Source organism: Symphalangus syndactylus, chromosome 3 (assembly GCF_028878055.3).
Source record: "Symphalangus syndactylus isolate Jambi chromosome 3, NHGRI_mSymSyn1-v2.1_pri, whole genome shotgun sequence".
NCBI lineage: Eukaryota > Metazoa > Chordata > Mammalia > Primates > Hylobatidae > Symphalangus > Symphalangus syndactylus.
The window spans coordinates 22,677,390-22,696,496 of record NC_072425.2 but is presented as its reverse complement, the minus strand read 5'-3'; the positions used below and the strand labels follow the sequence as shown (position 1 = coordinate 22,696,496).

The 19,107-nt window shown below is 49.5% G+C and overlaps 2 protein-coding genes across 6 annotated transcripts in view; one reads left to right on the top strand and one right to left on the bottom strand.

Annotated features, from left to right (window-relative positions):
* MORN5 (MORN repeat containing 5) overlaps positions 1 to 14,223 on the top strand; it is a 39,531-nt gene extending 25,308 nt beyond the window's left edge. For both annotated transcript variants that reach the window (XM_063636028.1, XM_055271226.2), the window contains one exon: positions 14,023 to 14,223. In XM_063636028.1, coding sequence (XP_063492098.1) covers positions 14,023 to 14,102 — 80 coding nt within the window. In that variant the 3' untranslated portion in view covers positions 14,103 to 14,223. The remainder of the gene's footprint in view (positions 1 to 14,022) is intronic.
* Positions 180 to 19,107, bottom strand: part of LHX6 (LIM homeobox 6) — a 42,954-nt gene continuing 24,026 nt past the window's right edge. For 3 of the 4 annotated variants that reach the window (XM_055271220.2, XM_055271221.2, XM_055271222.2), the window contains one exon: positions 16,722 to 18,924. In XM_055271220.2, coding sequence (XP_055127195.1) covers positions 18,904 to 18,924 — 21 coding nt within the window. In that variant the 3' untranslated portion in view covers positions 16,722 to 18,903. Of the gene's footprint in view, positions 256 to 16,721; positions 18,925 to 19,107 lie in introns of those variants that run through there. The other variant, XM_063636023.1, reaches the window with a different exon arrangement.

Here is a 19,107-nt window from a genome sequence, read left to right as displayed (position 1 = left end):
CCCTTGCAGTTTCTGCAAAATGGCCGAGTGAGACTCCCCCACAGCCTCCTCCCGCTGTCATCCCTCCAGCGAGACAAAAGGCAATTTATCGAAATGTTATAATCACCTGGAGGCTGGCACGCAGGGACATCCATGCTTTATCTGCGGTGTTGTTAGCAGCACCATAATGAAGGCTTTGTGGAGGGATAATACGCTGTAACTGCCAAATCAAATGCCCGCACCAATCACACATCCCTGCCAGCAGATGGGCATTTGCTGTAAGCAAAAGAGGTAGGAAAGAAAGTTATGAGTATTGAATGCCTCCGTGATGCCAGGGACTTACCACATCCCAGTTCTTTGAGGAATAGACCATTATTCGTATTTGGCAGATGCAGAAACTGAGGCTCAGGGAGTAAGTTATTTACCGACAATCAAGCAGCTAGTAAAGGGAGGAACCAGGGTATGAACCCAGGTCCATGTGATACCGGAGGCCATGCTCTGAACCGATGAAATATGCTGTGGCCTTTTCTGAACCATGAACCTGTCTGAGAATCTAGGCCCAGCTACGGACCTCTCCCCAGAGAAATACACTTGAATTCACAAACACAATTTTGCCTACAGAGGGCGGGATTGGCCACTTGGAAGCCATCCATACAGCCCTGTCAAGACCTTTGCTCTAGGAATAACAGCCTGCCCAGCTTGCTGCCTCTCCCTGGACTGCAGGAATTGCCCATTGCCATCCTCTCTCCCCACCCCAGTCCCAAAGGCCCTGGAAATTCCCCTTCCAGCCATGGTGCCCGTCAGATTCTGGTAACAATTCCTCCCCTGCCGCCCCCCGACTCCCCCACGGCAGCCTCCTGGAGACATTCGAGGGACACAGCTTCCCCTGCCATGGCTGGAGTCAACCCGGGCCAGTGCTGTAATGGTTTGTTTTGTCTCCTTTAATAGAAGTGAGTGGAAAGCCAGACCCTATGAGGCCGGAGCCTGCTCTCTTTCTCAGCCCAAGCTCTGGAACTCAGCACTGTTGACTGAAACCCCTCAGGTCCAGGAGAGGCGGACAGGGTCACAGACAGGTATTTAGAGCCAGCCAGATCTGCAAGCAGATCCCAACGCTGCCATTCACCAGCTGTGTGACCTTGAGCTAGGCCCTTAACTTCTCTGAGCTTCAGTTTCTTCACCTGAAAAAATGGGGACAGAAATAGACCTCCCTTCCAGGGCTGTGGCCTGAAGTGAGATGACACGCATGAGGTGAGATGACACACTCCAGCAGGAACAGTGGCTGGCCCGAAAGAAGCACCTGGTGCATGTTGACAATCACAGTCGTGATTCCTTTTATACCCAGGATGAAAAGGTGAAAAGCAGGGGCCTCCTTAACTCCACGTCCCAAAGGGAGGAGCCAGTGTTTCCACGGCAAACTGCAGTCTGGCCTCCTCCCATCTGCTTTTAATTCTAATTTCAAGACTGGACTAGAGGCCTGTGGTTTTCTGATCTCTCTACCCAGCCCCTGGCATTCCATTATGGACATGTCCCCATCATCCTCATCATTTCTTATGCACCTAGAGCCTTGGGCCCCCTAAGCTCCCCCTAGACACAGGCCTTTGTTGAGCCCCTGCATCCACCAGGGTTTCACTTGGGGATCAGACCCAGTGCCTGGTCCCCACCAAAACCAGTGCAGGGCTAGAGGGAACATATACATAAATAGACAGTCACAGGACTTGGGTGGGTGTTCTCTGGATAGAGGCCTGGGCCCTTTAGGGAGCCTAAATGTTTGAAAGACTGTGAAGAAACTCCCACCCCTCAAAATATAGCTTAGGAATCAAAATAACATAAACCATAAAAAAGCATAGGAAGCAGTCCAACACAATTCTATATTCCCTACGATGTTTAATTTTAAATATCAAATATGAGATTCTTTCCAGAAAACTGGGAGTATCCCTATTTCAATGGTGCTAGGAGCTACATTCACAGTGTCCTACACACACAGAGAAGAGCATCAGTGTGTCCCAAGCCGTCCAGATGATGTCCTGGAAAAGATGGAGCTGGCTAGACCTAAAAGGATGAGAGGTAGATTCTGCTGCATGGAAGGGAAGGAGCAATATGGGCAAGGGTCCAGAGGGATGCAGAGGTACAGGGTGCTCCGGATGGAGCAGCTGAGAAGGCTTGTGTGTTGGGGAATGGGGAAGGTGTCAAGGAGGCCTCAGACTGGACTTTGATGAGTATGGAGGAGTAGGTCTCAGCGGGGCATTCAAGGCAGAGGGACCCAGTGTGGGCTGGAGAGAACCTTGAATAGCAGGTTAGGGAGTTTAGCTTCGGTCCTTCAGACGGTGAGGAGTAAAGATGGGAGTTGCAGAAGAATTCCTCAGGGAAGTGGGTAGTGGTCAAGGCTGCAGCTCTGAAGACAGACTTGGCTATCACCCTGCACCCACTCACATGAGCTGGGTGAGCTCGGGCAGACACCTTCACCTCTGAGCCTCAGTAGCCTCCCCTGTAAAAGAGGTAAGGACATTGTCTTTCCACGACCGCTGTGACGATTCTGTGAGTTCTGGTCTGTCACAGACTTCTGCAGATTCCTCCTTAACATCCCTGCTGACTGTTGCCACTGCTCTAGTCTTAATTCAGCCCTCAACATTTGCCGACTGGACAACAAGCTCCCGACTGCCAGGGCCCCTTCAGTCCATTGTCCACGTGCAGCCAGGGATTAGGGGCCAAAAGGAGCAGAGGGTCAAAGCAGAGGCTGTGGGGTCAGGCCAATAGAGTGACCTTGGCCATGGCACTTGGTTCCTCTGAGCCGCCTTAGGACAGCAGCTAGGCGTCATGAACATGTTTAGTGAACATGGATTCAATTATAAGTGCTCAAAAAGAAAAGAGGGCACCAGGAAACAGGAGGAACAGCAACATCAACAGTGTTGGTGATTTTGCATCCCCTCTCCATTCAGCACACATGCGTTCTGCAGCAAATGTGAGGACACTGCATCAGTCATCTCCATCCCTGTGTGCCTCCTGTCCTGGGAGCACCTTGCTACAGAGGATGATTCTAGCATTTAAAGATATGTACCTGGACACGGTGGCTCAAGCCTGTAATCCTAGCACTTTGGGAGGCTGAGGTGGGTGGATCACTTGAGGTCAGGAGTTCAAGAGCAGCTTGGCCAACATGGTGAAACCCTGTCTCTACTAAAAATACAAAAATTAGCCAGGTGTGGTGGCGGTTGCCTGTAATCCCAGCTACTTGGGAGGCTGAGACAGGAGAATCACTTGAACCTGGGAAATGGAGGTTGCAGTGAGCCAAGATCGCGTCACTGCACTCCAGCCTGGGTGACAGAGCGAGACTCCATCTGGGGAAAAAAAAAAAAAAGATATGTATGTTTTGATCAGTGTCACCCATAAACACTACTCATATGCATCTGGACCTCAACAGCAAGGCAAACTCTCTAACAATTGTCAGAAGACTGGCTATGTGGGCCAGGCATGGTGTGCCTATAATCCCAGCACCTTGGGAGGCTAAGGTGGGAGGATTGCTTGAAGCCAGGAGTTCAAGACCAGCCTGGACAACAATCCGAGACCCCATCTCTACAAAAAAAGATTTTTAAAAATTAGCCAGGGGTGGTGGCATGCCTGGAGTTCAGCTACTCAGGAAGCTGAGGTAGGAGGATCTCTTGAACCCAGGAGATCAGAGGCTACAGTAAGCCATGATCACACCGTGCACTACAGCCTGGGTGACAGAATGAGACCCCCTGTCTATAAAAAATTTTTTCTTTTTTTTTTTTTTGAGACAGAGTCTTGCTCTGTCGCCCAGGCTGGAGTGCAGTGGCACAATCTCGGCTCACTGCAAGCTCTGCCTCCTGGGTTCACGCCATTCTCCTGCCTCAGCCTCCCGAGTAGCTAGGACTACAGGTGCCCGCCACGACGCCTGGCTAATTTTTTGTATTTTTAGTAGAGACAGGGTTTCACCGTGTTAGCCAGGATGGCCTCGATCTCCTGACCTCATGATCTGCCTGCCTCGGCCTCCCAAAGTGCTGGGATTACAGGCGTGAGCCACCGCGCCTGGCCTGTAAAAAATTTTTAAAAATAAGAAGTCTGGCTGTGTGGCACTTAGTGAGATGTCCATCTCCAGCATGGGACCTTCCTAAGAGATTTCCAAGAGTCATTATGCCTATGGGAACTTTTCCCCTCACCCGTCAACTGGAGCACCTAAGGCTCCCCCTGAGACAACACCAGCTGTGCATACACAGATGTTAATGAGGATTGCATGATGGCAGGCATGCAAAGTGCCAGGCATGGCACCTTGCTCACGGAAGTACTTCCTAATATGAGGCAGCTATATTCCTTGCCCTGACTTAGCCCCATCCCAGAGATAGTCCTAAATCCAGCCTTAGGCCTAACCTTGGAGACCCCACCTCAATTATTTCCACATATTAAAACAAAGTGTATCCACATGAAATATAAATCCCACATTAAATATAAAAATGTTGCTGTTGCTTGGTAAACTGCTTTACTACGAGTCTTTAACAATTGGCCTTGATTTCCTGAGAGTCATGCATACTGGAGAATTCTCAAAAAATGAGGAAATTGAGCCTACAAATGGATTTCAAGTGTAATAAAATTGTTTTGATTTCTAAATTTAATAATTAAGTCTGAATACCTTAATTATAACATTTATTAATTTCAGTTTTGTAGTTTCTCTTTTTTTCTATTTAGAGCCAATCATCTTTTTCTAAGGCTTTTACATTTGAATAGGCCTTGAGAAGCTTGTGGGTGCTTGGCCCAGCCCTCCACCCAGCCCAGAAGATGCTCTTCTATGGGGAAAAGCCGGAGCAGGCCCAAGGCCTTCCACCTCCCCACCCCGTGGCAGGCTTTGCCTAGGCAATGACTCCTCAGTCAATATTGACAATGCTGTGGCCTTGGCCTCTGGCCACCACCACTGCCAGCAATGTTCAAAGACTCTTTCTTGTCAGGAGTGGTGATGGGGATGCCTGGGCATTGCTGCCCTCACTGTGGCACTGCCATGGCCCTGCCCCGCCAGCTCACGTGGGCTGCATTTGCACAGAGGGTGTGGCAGGGCATTGGATGGGACCCATAGGTGCCCACAAGCTGTGGAGCCTGCTTTGCAGTGCACCCCCCATCCCAGCCTGGAGTCCTCTGAGGATGGGCCTAGACCCCCCAAAAGATGACAGCCCCTATGACAGAAGCTTCCTTCCCCCAAGGCCTGCCTCAGCTCTGTGCTCACTGCCACCCTGGCATTCAGCATGAGCCCTGGGCTGTCTCTGTGGGTTGGAAGTGCCTCTGCCCTCTGCATGTGATGACACACACTGAGACTTTAGGGACTCACATCCGGCCACACTCAGCCAGTCACATGAGCCACACACCAAGTGCACACCTCCCCTCAGCTGCAGCCACTCCCACACTCACACACACACCTCTTCACGCTTATGCTGGTGTGAGAGCAGTTGGATGGAAATAAACACACACCTGTGTTTTTGCACACACTCGCAGCTTCACTGAGCGTAACTCTGGGGCCAGACACACTGAGCCTTTCCTTCTGCCCTGATGGAAGGATTTGGGGCAAATAATTTCACCCATCAGTTTCCTCATCTTAAGTGGAGACAGCCCCATCTCACTCACTGAGGAGAGGATGAGTGTAGCCCCCCACATACACGTGGAGCTGGGCACCTCCTAAGTGCCCAGCCAGTGTGAGCTCTGCCACTCTCCCAAGGCAGACGCTTTGTTTCATCTTGGTCTCCTCCCTTCCCTAGTCCCCATCCCAGCCCCCTCACTCACACAGGGTGGAAGCTGCATAGCAGCGGTGACCACAGGTGTGCCCAGCCCAAAGGCGTGCCAAGAGCAGGCAGAGCCCAGCCTGTGGGTGTGCAGTGACCCCAATCCGCCTGCTTGCCTTCCCTGGGTTCGCCTGCCCTGGCTTGCCCTGCTGACTTTGAACAAAAATTATTAGCTGAGCTGTGGCCCTTGATCCTTATGGTAGTGATCCTCATGTGAAAACCTCCTCCTCCCGCGGGCTCCCCCTCCATCCTGACAGGGAACCAGAAGTCCTGGGGGTGTCCTGAGTGAGTCCCTTAAGGACGCTCCCTTACGGGCATCCAGTTCGGGAATGAAAGACCTATCACAATGGTGACCATAGCTTCCATCTCTGGGTGCCCACCGAGTGCCGTTCATCCTGGTCAGTCTTCACTCTGCCCTCTGCAGAAAGTCTGGTGAAACCTGCTATAAAGGCGAGGAGGGTGGCTCAGAGATGGGAGTGACATGTCCAGAATCACCCAGCGAGTCGGTGGCTCAGCATCAGATCCGGGCTTGTTCGGCTCCAGAACTCCTAGTCTTTGCTGTGTTGCCACATGAGCCCTGAAGTCCTACCTTCACAAGATAACTTTTGGCGTTTCTTTTGGTTTTTGGCATTTCCTGTGCACCAAGTGCTGTGTTAACCTTTTTCAGGAATGATCTCACTTGGTCCTCATGCAAGCCTTCAAGGCAGGCATCTTTGTAGATGGGGAAATGAGACCTAGGGAGGTGTGAGGCCACTTGCTCAAGGTCTGTGAGCTGGTGACACAGAGTTCCAATGCGCAAGCTCTTAACCATCATGCCACACTGCCCCCTCCCTGCTAATCCTCTGAAGAGCTGATATTTCCTTGCAGCTGTTCTGAGACTTTCAGGATCTCTTTTTTCCCCCAGCTGTGCACTGACCTGCAGGCTGCACTAATGTCACCCGGTGACCTGGGCACAGCTCAGCAGACCCGGCACAGCTGTGCCCTGTACAGGTCAGCTCCTCCCTGCCTTCACTGAGAGACAAGTCCCAGGCCAGCCAGGCTTTGAGCTTCCTGAGTGGGGTTAGTGCCCAGGTATGACCCCACACAACCCAGCCTCTCCATGTGGTAGGGCTGCTCAATCTATTGCCCCAAGTCACAAAAGGAACCAGCAGCTGGCGGTCTTGGACTTGCCCTTGGCGTGCCTGCCTTGCCCTCTCACGAGCTCCGTTTGCCCAGGGTGGGGAAGAAATTCTTCCCCCTTTGTCAAAACCCCACAGGGTAAACCTGTTGCTTTTATGTCCCCAAATTTACATTTCTTTATTCATTATTCACCATGTACTTATGAAATACTTTAAGTGCTGGATCTGTGCTGGGCCCTGACCATCAAAAGTAAATGGTACAGGCTGGAGGGGGTGACCACGACGAACACTGTGACCTCGGCTCAGGGAAGGCTAACATCCGGGCAGGGTCTGTGGGGGTAGGGGACAGCCAAGAGAGTATGAAGCCCAGCCCACACATTCATGGGGCCTTTAAGTATGGATTGTGACCCTGTTCATCAGACAACTCAAAATTCACACCCCCTTTCCTGACCGTAGTGCCTCAGCACACTATGAACTTATACTTTTTTGGAAGAAATCCTAGAATAATACACTCATATTACATTTGGTTGTTTGTGTTAAAAGCAGCAATTTGTCCGCCGGGCGCTGTGTCTCACACCTATAATCCCAGCACTGTGGGAGGCCAAGGCGGGTGGATCATGAGGTCAAGAGATCGAGATCATCCTGGCCAACATGGTGAAATCCCATCTCTACTAAAAATACAAAAATTAGCTGGGCGTGGTGGCGCATGCCTGTAGTCCCAGCTACTCCGGAGACTGAGGCAGGAGAATTGCTTGAACCTGGGAGGCGGGGGTTGCAGTGAACTGAGATTGCACCACTGCACTCCAGCCTGGCGACAGAGCAAGACTCCGTCTCAAAAAAGAAGAAAAAAGTAGTAATTTGTCAAATATAAATGTTTAAACTATACTGTAATTGTTATCACTTTGCTTAGGCCTGTTTTCAATTTTATATACACTAATACTACAAAATGGAAAGTACCTTGGGTCTCTGTTGTGTTCTGAGAGGCCCTGAACCCAAGCCAGGTCCTGAAGGAGGAAGGGTGGTCCCTTGGGAACAGCATATGCAAAGGCACAGAGGCACTGGTGAGCATGCACACGGACTACGGCAGTTCCTCCAGTGGCTGCATTTTACAGTGCGAGGGGAGCTAGGAGGGAAGCGGGGAGGGAAGTAGGCCTGGGAAGCAGGGGGATCTGGCGAACTTGAAGGCCAGGCTAAGGAGTAGGGAGCCTTTTCAGGGAAGTTTTTCACTGGGGTAGCCCACGGTCAGATTTGGGGTGTCTCTTGCAATACGTTTCTTTTCTTCTCTATAAAAAGCCCAATTATCCTAATGACCTATAAGGGCAGGGTGTGCAGGTGGCAGCAAGGTCACTTCCAAAGCTTCAGAACCGTAATAAAGACATCTTTCGGCCCCAAAGATAGACAGACCTAAACCTGAAGTGCACCTGGGTCCTGGCAGCCCTCACTGCTGGTCTCAGTCCCATCTGTCCCTAACACTGGCCACAGGGCTGGCCACAGGATTGGGCTTGCCAATTCATTCATTAATTCAAAAGCTATCAACTGAGAACCTACTATGTGCCAGACGCTCTCCTAAGCACTAGGATATCATAGTGAACAAGCAGGCAGGGCTTCTGGTCTCACTGGAGCTTACAGTCTGGATAGGGAGACAGACAACATGCATGTAAACAAATACATATGCAGGGAGTGGCTTATGCTATGGAGAAAATAAAATGAAGACAAGATGGAGTGACTGTGAGTGGAGGCGGTTAGATTAGGGTCATTGAGAAGGTGACATTTGAGCTGAGACCTGGATGCCGAGAAGGGAGTGCATAGGGAATGTTTGTTGATGGCAACTGACACAAGTCAGAATGAAAAAGGCTTATTCCAGACTTCATCTGGGACAGATGAAGGTGCTTTATTAAGCACCTACTGTATGCTGGGTCTAGTGGTCAACAAATCAAACATGGTCCCTGCATTGAGAGCTTACAGTCTAATGGGAGAGAAAAACATTATATAAGAAAATAGGCAAGCCGGGAGCGGTGGCCCACGCCTGTAATCCCAACACTTTAAGAGGCCGAGGTGGGCGGATCACCTGAGGTCAAGAGTTTGAAACCAGCCTGGCCAACATGGTGAAACCCCATCTCTACTAAAAATACAAAAATTAGCCAGATGTGGTGGCATGCGCCTGTGATCCCAGCTACTCGGGAGGCTGAGGCAGGAGAATTGCTTGAACCTGGGAGTTGCAGGCTGCAGTGAGCCGAGATCGCGCCCTTGCACTCTAGCCTGGGCGACAGAGCAAAACTCCATCTCAAAAAAAAAAAAAAAAAAAAGGCAAATAAGTATAGATTCAAAAATTGTGATCTGAGGGGACCATGAAAGAAAAGAGAGTGAATGACGTCAATGTGGTTGCCTGGGTCTGTGAAGGGATGTCTACTCCTCTTAGAGTACATGAGAATCTCACCTTTTAGGGACCACACTCGGTTTTCATGTATTTCTTAAACTGTTTATTTGAAAGCAGTTAAATTAACAGAATTCTCGCAAAGATAGTACAGAGTTGTCAACATACTCCACGCTTAATTTCCCTGTTATGACTGTCTTACATTGGATGGCACATCTGTCACAATTAGTGAACTAATATTGGTGTTATGATTCACTAAAGCCCACACTTTTTGCAGATGCCTTTTCCTAATGTCCATTTTCTGTTGCAAGATCCCATCCTGTCTCCTTAGGCTCCACTGGGGGACAGCTGTTTCTTAGGCTTTCCTTGTTTTTGGTGACAGTTTTTGGGAGTACTGGTCAGATATTTTGTAGGATGCCCCTCAACTGGAATCTGTCTGATGTTTTTTTCTCATGATTAGACTGGAGTTGTGGGTTTGGGAGGAAGATCACAGAAGTAAAGTGTCATTTTCATCGCATCTTATCAAGGGTCCAGACTGTCACCATGACTTACCAATGTTGCTGTTAACCTTGATCACCTGGCTGAGGTAGTGTTTGTGAGGTTTCTCCATTATAAAGTTACTTTCCCCTGCTCCCTTTCCATACTGTACTCTTTGAAAGTCACTATGCACAGCCACACTTCAGAAGTGGGGATTTTTGCTGCAACTCTTTGAGGGCAGAGTACATAAATTACTTGGAATTCTCCTGCATGGATTTGTCTATTCTGATTTTTATGCATTTTTACCACTATCTTTATGCAAGGTTTTTTTGCTTTTCAGGAGTTCAAGAAAACTGTTGGTATTTCTAGGAACCTAGAAATTTTATTTTATTTATTTATTTAGAGACAGGGTCTCAACTCTGTCACCCAGGCGATCACAGCTCACCGCAGCCTCAACCACCCCAGGCTCAGGTAATCCTCTCATATCAACCTCCCGAGTAGCTGGGACCACAGGCGCTTGCCACCATGCCCAGCTAATTTTTCTATTTTTTGTAGAGAAGAGGTTTTGCCATGTTGCCCAGGCTGGATTAAAACTCCCAGGCTCAAGCAATCTGTCCACCTCGGCCTCCCAAAGTGTTGGGAGTACAGTTATGAGCCACCGTGCCCAGCTGAAATATCTTATTTCAATTAACAAAATGCATGAAGTTACCAAGACATTAAATTGGAGGGTAGGAAAAAAGCCAATTTTTTTTTTTTTTTTTTTTGAGACAGAGTCTCGCTCTGTCACCCATGCTGGAGTGCAGTGGCGCAATCTCGGCTCACTGCAACCTCTGCCTCCTGGGTTCAAGTGATTCTCCTGCCTCAGCCTCCCAAGTAGCTGGGACTACAGGCACCCGCCACCATGCCCGCCTAAGTTTTGTATTTTTGTAGAGATGGGGTTTCACCATGTTGGCCAGGATGGCCTTGATGTCTTGACCTCGTGATCCACCCACCTCAGTCTCCCAAAGTGCTGGGATTACAGTCTTGAGCCACCACGCCTGGCAAAAGCCAATAATTATTTTAATTTTTTTTTATTTTGTCAATACCCATTAGTGAAAGAAGATTTGGGAAATAAAAGCAGAAAGAGAAACTCTCTCGTCCCACTATGCAGGGCTATAATTCACATTTCAATTTATCTTTAATTTTTCTTCTGTGCACAGTTATTACATAGAATATACTATGTGTACTTTTATTTCTTGTCTCTCCTTGCCTTTTTTCTTTTGCTTATTATCACATCAAAAACATTTCCCCCACGTTGCTATACAAACTTCCTAACAATTATTTTCAGTAGCTGCTAAATATCTCTTCACGTGTCTTATAGTATCCACCTCCCCGAATCTAGCATGATGCCTGGCACATAATTATTTGTTAAATGAATGCATATACAACAAAATAATCATTCCTTCATTTTTAGAAATGTACATTTTCCTTTTTCCTGATTCTAAATAGTTCCGAGACAAATAGATTATCCCTTTAAGAATAGTGTCCCAGAGTGGAATTACCGGGCCAACAGGAACCAAAAATTTCTAAGATAAATGCACCAAACCAGAAATCTTCCATCTCTCTGCACCACTGGCAGTTGTGCCAAGGGTAATAATTTACAATTGATTAAAGAGTTTGTGGGGTGTTTTTTTCCTCATCATTTTTCTCCCTCCTCTCCCTCTCCCCTCCTGCCAAAAAAGGGGAGAAATTATCTGAGAAGGTGAGGATGTTCTCAGACAATCATATTAACATATTCCAACAATCGCAATTTGCAAAATAGTAATCACAACTCCCAGGATCTGGGAGGCATTAATCAAAGCTGCAGGTTTAATTCCATTTTAAATATTGATGAAATGTGCTTCCGCAGCCTCACCCTGGCGTGGCAGGGCCAGGGGAGCCGCAGAGAGGCGCAGGGGAGGCGGAGGGAGGGTTGGTGAGCAGCTGCTGGGAGGGGAGGCATCTGTGATTCAAATTGGTGGCTGTACAGCCAGGTAGAGAGTGAAAGGGGTAGTGAAGAGGGCTGTTAAGTCCATTGCTGTCAATTTTTAACGATCAGGGAGGGGCCTGAGGACTGGTTCAGCACAATACACCCAGTTTGTCTGGTTTCAGGGGTTACTGCTGAAGAGGTTGCAGCTGCACTGATTCGAATAGCCTGGAGACTTCAGAACTGTAATTATCAACCAGGCTGCTCACAGTGTGGCAAAAGTGGGCTCCACCAGCGCTTAACTCCTTGTGTGCTGACACATCATCGCTGCTTTCCCCACCCCTGGATTTCCCAGCCTCAGCGGGGACTCCCAGGCAGCCTCCCCAGAGGAAACTGAGGCTCACTGGCTGCTTGCCAGAGTGTGCCAGGCAGCAAGCCGTTTTCCTTAGGTCTCATGTAAAGAAATGGTGGGCAGGTGGTTAGTGATGTGGAGGCAGCCTCAGCTCCTGGCGTGCTCACATCTGCCCTGGGGTGAGAGGTCAGGCTGCAGAGCCTGGTGAACCTTGGTTTGAATCCACTGGCGATGGACTTAGGACAAGGCTCTCCCCTACCCGACTGGGCTGTTACAAAGATCCAATGAGACACAGTGTCTGCAAAGCACCAAGCACACATAGGCTGTCTGTGAGCTTCCATCTCTCTGCCCCTGGGTCTGATGCCTTTCACAAAAAAGGAAGGCATCCTTGGCAGGGGATCTGATTCAGGCAAGCATTCCGCCAGCCCTCTGTGTTTCAGCTCTCAGGGAGTGCCCTTGTTCCCAAGCATCTGCCATTTGTTACCCAAGGAGGGTGGACACACCCATCCTCCCATCTCTTAGGCAGGAGGCACTGGGCTAGACACAGGGTAAGGAGAGGAGGCAAGAACTCCTCCAGTGCTCTGGCCCTCAGGAGAACTGGTTAAAGGCAGGGAGTGGCACCAAGGGAAGGGAGGAGTGGCGGGAAGGTGGAGAGGCAGGAAGGCAGGGAGAAGGCAGCGTGGTGTGAAAAGAGCATGGGCAGCTGCAAGGACGGTGCAGGAAGGATGTGCAGGACTCGTTGACCCTCCTTCTGGAAGGAATGTAACCCCAGAGACATTCTCCACGTATCCATGAAGGGGTGTGGCCAAGAACGCTTGTCCCAGCATTGTTCCTGGTAGTGGGAGTTGCAGGCAATCTCCGCGTCCACCACCGGCACAGAGAGGAAAACGTGACGGAAGCCAAGCATGGAATATTAGGCAACGGTAAGAAGCAAAGAGCTGGATGTACACACAGCAACAAGAATAGGTCTTGAGTGAAAGCTGTGAGACATAATGAAAGCCACAGCACAATGCCATTTCTGTAAATTAAAAACACATTTGTACACAAAGCAACAGCACATATTTTACAGAGCAACATGCATTTTGAGGGGTCTCTATCCCATCATTGGAGTAAGTCCCTGTAGTGGTGGCGGAGGGGCCAGTGTGGGTTTTGAGGAAAAAGGAGGAAAAATGAAAATAAAGTAAATCCGCGGAGGGGTCTTGCACAGAGAGATGATGGCAGCGTGCTGTGGACTGAAGAATATGATTCACTCAAGTCTCTCTATTTGAGGTTTAAAAAACAGCACAGGCTTTATAGCTGGACAATCCTAGGTTCTAGTCTGAGCTCTCCCACATACTGACCCTATGGCTATGGACAAGTGCCTTGACCTCTGTGAACCTCTGTTTGTTCATCTGTAAAATGGTGGTGAAGGCTTGCCCATTGGGTGGTTGGTCATGAAGATTAAACTAAGGAGACACTGCATTTAGGGCTGTCAGGGCACAGCGGCGAGCTCCTGCCCCTCTCCGTTCCCCACTGAAAGGCCTGGAGTAAACAAGAGGGTGTTAGTCCCCTGGAGAAACCATGGGTTCTTGAAAGGGTCAAGAATGGAGAGCCTAGAAAGGAAATGAAAATCTCAGGACTCTGTCTCCCAGCACCACTGGCAAGGCCTAGACCCACTGTCCTGGGGCTGCTGTGTGTGGGCTGTCAGACCAGGCAAGTGCCCGACTGTGAAGCAGCTGCTCTCTGCCTGTCAGATGAGTCCAGCTTAGGGTGGCCAGAATGCCTCATGTTTGCCTCCGCCAGCAGCACCCACAGCTAGAAACCCTTCTGTGTTCAATTTCCCCAAGACCAGGCACTCCGAGGAATTCAGTGTAAATGAAAGGTCTGTTCCTCCCCACACGAAGCTACACAGACTGGCCATCGACAGACCATCCCAGTCCCAAGGCCCCACCTGGGGAACCCCCCAGGCCAGGAAAGGTCCCAGCGAGCACCAAGCATGACCAGCTCTTCCTCTTTCCTTGCAGATGATGACGAGCATGAGTGGATCACCCGTGCCTGTCCAAAGGGCTTGGACGAGATCGTGGGTCACAGGCCCGAGCTGTGAACTCTGTGGCTGCCTCCACCAGAAGTTTCCATCTGCGCTACTGGCATTGGCTGCCCCGGGGGGACAGGCTGTACTTCTAGAACCTGACTTTTAACTCAGGAATAAAGACTTTCTGCAGTCAGTGGCCCCAAGTGTATTTTCCTTAAAAGATTGTTTCTCAGTGGGCATCATTTAACCTGGACAAAATTGTGAGCTATAGATATTCCCAGGCCCCACCCTAGACCTCCCAATCAGAATCTCTGGGAATGGGGCCTAGTAATTTGCATTCCCAGCATTTCTCATGCATCTGAACGTTTGAGAACCATCTCTTTATAATAATAGATAGATGTAATCGAGCACTAACCAGTGCAGGTAGTGCGTGTGCATTATCTCCGCTCCTCACAACAGCCTTGCAAGGGGAAGGCTTTTGCAGATGGGGAATCTGAGGTTCAGAGAGACAGAGTGACTTGCTTGGTCTCAGAGGGCAGTAGGACCTGATCACTGTGCCCAGTCCTGCAGCAGTCATGGGTTCTTAGTTTCTGTTTCTGGTTGGGCCAGTGAAACCCCTTCCTCATCCCTCTTTTCTGCTTATCACTAGAGACAGAAACTAAAAACTATGGCTTCAGGCTGCTGAAAGCCTAAAACAAAACAAAACAGAAAAACAACAACAACAAAATAAGGTGGGTTGGACAAGCTTGTTAGGCCCAAGAACGATTACTCAGGCCTGTCTTTCCCTCTTGGCAGCTCCCCCATTTGAACCTCATAGCCTAAGCACAGAATCAGCATGGTGCCATAGAAAGAATGTGGCTTTGGAGGCCGGGTGTGGTGGCTCACGCCTATAATCCCAGCACTTTGGGAGGCTGAGGCCGGCAGATCACATGAGGCCAGGAGTTCGAGACCAGCCTGGCCGACATGGTGAAACCCCATCTCTACTAAAAATACAAAAATTAGCCGGGCATAGTGGCATGTGTCTGTAATTCCAGCTACTTGGGAGGCAGAGGCATGAGAATTGCTTGAACACGGGAGGTGGAGGTTGCAGTGAGCCGAGATCGCACCATTGTACTCCAGCCTGGGTGACAGAGCAAAACTCTGTCTCAAAAAAAAAAAAAAAAAGAATGTGGCTTTGGTATCATATAAAAAATGGTCATAATAATGCTTTAAAACAATACAGTAGCTGTGTGGTTAAATGAGATAATACATGTAGGGGACCTGGCGCATAGTAGGTATTCAATATGTGTTTGCTTTAAAGAACAACTTGTTAGTGGTGCATATAATCGTTCCTCAAAATCATCCCGAAGGTCACATTTGTCAGCTAAAAATCAGAAGAGGAAGCGACAACATGTTCCAGGGCCACACGTGGGCCATATGCATCCTGGATCTTTGTCTAACTGTTCCTCCTTAGAGGTTGCTAGATCCTGTCACCCCCTGTGCTCTGTCCCCTGGCTCACCAGGGCTGCCCAGTGGAGGCAGAACAGTGAGTCAGGCTTGGAAGGCAGGAGAGGAAATTGGATCTCAAACTAGGGACCCAGAGGCGTCATGCTGGGGCAGAGCCAGGAGCCAGCGGGAAGGGAGGCTTGGGCTCACTCTCAGCTGCGCCAGGGAGCAGACTTGGGAGGATCACCTCTCCCCAAGACGCCAGTCACCTTGGTAGACAGGGTTGCGCTCCACCAGTGGTTTCCAAACTGTATTTTGAAAACAGAAGGTACATTCATGTAAAGAAACACACAACTAAACTCATATATTTTCAAAGATACACATATATCTAAACATTTGAAAATAGATTAGAAGAGCAGATATATGAGGAGCAGAAATGGAATTAGGGATGGGAGATTTAAAAACTAATAGAATAAAGAGAGGGGCCCTGCAGTCAGTGACTCATGTGCACCATGAGCTAAGGTCTCTGAGCAACTCATTTCTGTGCAGGGCCACAGCAGGCCAGGGAAGCCTCTGCATTCTGCAGGGGAGCTCTGCTCTCCACACCAGGAGCTTTGGCTGGAGCAAACGATTCTGCTGCTGAAAGAAATTTGACAACCACCAGAAAGATGCTCTCTCTCACTCCTCAGGTTAGGAGGTGGCTCTGGAGCCTGACAAAACCACTATAAGACCCAGTCTTGTGCAGAAGCTGGGGCCCTGCTGCCCATTCCATATTCCCTTAACTTCACCTTATTAAATTCTTCCCCATCTTCCAAACAGGCTCCTCTGCACCTCCCTCCCTGCCCCACCCTCTTGCTTACCTATTCTGTGACCTTCTTGTCTGATAGGATCCAGCTCTAATACCCACCCCCTTGGCTCCTACAGTATTTGCCAGACTGAGAGCTCCTCCAGGGCAGGGTCTGGCTGGGAGCCTTTTCTGAGTGTGCAGAGCCAGCACAGGGCCCAGCAGAGAGTGTACGTTCAGAGACTGGAACAGAGGGCATCAAGCAGCCTGATTTCCTCCAAAGCTTAGATAAGAAGCAGGTGTGACTGAGTACTTAGGGAAGAAACCCATCACCAGGCCTCTACAATCCATTGTTTACTAACTGGGAAATGGTACCCGTTTCCCAGGAAGGAGGATTACACTGTCCAGCAGCCCACATATTCTGGGAGCCAGGGACCTAAGCCCTTCACCAGAGAGCAGGAAAGAAATGGAATCCCATCATGTTCTGGGTTTCAGTGCCAGCACTTCTACTTGCATTAACTTTATTACACAAATAAGACATTTACAAAGCACAACATGAAAGGTATGTAACAAAACAGACATTGGTTTTACAAAAAAAGTGCTTACAATTTTTTTTCCGTGTGTGTGTTTTCCCCCTTTTTTTGTATTTAAATAAATAGTCTTGATGGCCTGTACGTTCCCAGGCTGCTCTTAACAGGGTAGTGGAGACATGTTTGAACTGTAACATGCTACGGCCACGTAATCCACGCAAGGAATAGACCCTGAGGAGAGGCTCAAGGCAGAGTGTGTTGGGTGACCCTGGGCAGGGCTTGGTTGGCCACTTACCACATGGTTGCCACTGGGGCCTTGATGATCAGAGCAAAAATCAAAGGAAAGATTTGAGCTCCCCAAGGCCAGGGATTGGGCCCTGGTTGCTCCTGTTAATGTCAGCGCCTAGCACAAGGCTGGGCACAAGCTACCAATGACTGAGTGCTGAGCTGAGCTGTACTCACCACGTTCTGAGTGGTGCCTGCTCTTTGCCCTCACTCAGCCGTCACCGTCTTTGGAAGGGAGAGGAAGCAGGTTCTCTTCTTAGGCTGCACCTGTGCCTATCCCGCCTGTAGATCCCAGAGCAAGAATGAGCTATAGGCTTTCATTTTAAGTGCCAACTTCAAGCATTTGAACTCTGAAGCCTTATCCAGACTCGGTGAGATAAAGCTGCCATTGATTAGCAATGTCTGCCATGGGTAAAAACAGAGACAACGGCTGCATATGTACCATGAACTTGCTTTCCCTGTCTTAGAGTCTCCTTCCAAAAGCAACATAACAGGTTAACCACAGCAGGAAGGCGGACTTAGGCTAAAACATGCTGATTAGCAACCTCTAGTGGAAAATGCATCAGGACACCAGGTAGTTCTAGAATTACAGGATAAGCTTGGGACAAATGGGCATCCCCTGAAAACATAAATCATGGTCGTGTGTAGCCTGAGCCCTTTTGTTTGGGGTGGAAGAGTTGTAGCAGGATAGATGTTACGCAGCTGTGTCTGGCCTCTGTTCTCAGGGGTGGGTGGGGCTGGCTCCAGGAAGTATTGGTGGGGAAGCTCAGAGGTGCCAATTTGAATCCTCAGCTTGGCACACTCACCTAGGCAATGGGCACCCTCTCTCTACTTAGAGATGGATCCAGGGTTAACATTCTGACTGCCATTTCACTGGGCCCTGTTCCCTCTCCCCTATAAGGGATCCCCCTGCCATCGAGAAGACCTGGCCCAAGCACCGCTATGAGACGTCAACAAGTGGCCAACAGGGGTCCCCAACTCTAACCTGTCCAAACATTCAGAAGAGTCATGGCACAGATCGAATACCATCGCTGCTATGTTTCCTACATATATGCCGGATAATTAGGTGGGGGTAGGGTCTCTCCCTGACCCCAAAGTTTTCTCTTTCCTCTCCTTAAAATGGCTAGTGCCTCTTCTGGTCCAATATGTCACCGCCCTCTCCTTGATTTCCAAACCAATAGGGGTCTTTCTTCTCCCCATTCCCTGTCTATCCCCCCTGCCTCCTAGTCTGGGCAGGCCTCCATCTCTGCCCTATTAGGCCTCTCAGGGTTGGTCACTGTCTCTTCTCTTTCTGAATTAACTTGACATAACCAGACAGATGGAAATGATAAAATTAGAACATAGCTTTCCTTTGGGGACATCCCACAAACACTGTAGAGTTTTCCAGACAAAAGCAACAGAGTGGATAACATTGGGGGTTGTCAGCTATTCAGAATTCAGAGATGGTTCCAAGGAAGTAGTAAATAAAGGCCAATGTGGGGGAAAAAACCTGTAAATTAGAAGGCCGTTGGCATCGCACAATTCAATTCCGCCTTTTGCTATTGTAATCAGCTGAAGTTGAAGAGGACTCCTGTTTAAATGGGAAAAACAGGCTGTTTCCACCCTGATTCCAGATTTCAGGGAGTTCTGCTTTCCAAGAGGAGGACTCTGTGGTGCTCCTGGTGGGTTCTGGTTCTCAGCAGGAGAGGGAAAGGCCAGGCCTCGGGAACCGACCTGGTGGTGGGCAGGATAGCGGACGGGGGTGGATGCGGAGGTGGGTGGATTCCTGGCCGCAGCTTGGACACTGGATCTCAGCGGCTGAGGGGCAGCTGTGGGGCGCCCACGGGCAGATGCGGAAGTGCCGGCAGCGTTAGTACTGAAAAAGGATGACCTGCAAGAGGAGGGCATGGGAGGTGGCTAAGCTGGGGGCCTGCCCCACCCTGCTGCCCCCCAGAGAACCTCAAAGGCACAGAGAAGAAGGGTGGGCTCAGGGCCCAGATCTGAGTTTAAATCCTGGCTCTGTCAACTGACTTGCTGTGGGACCTTGGGCAACTCACTTCACCTCTCTGAGCCT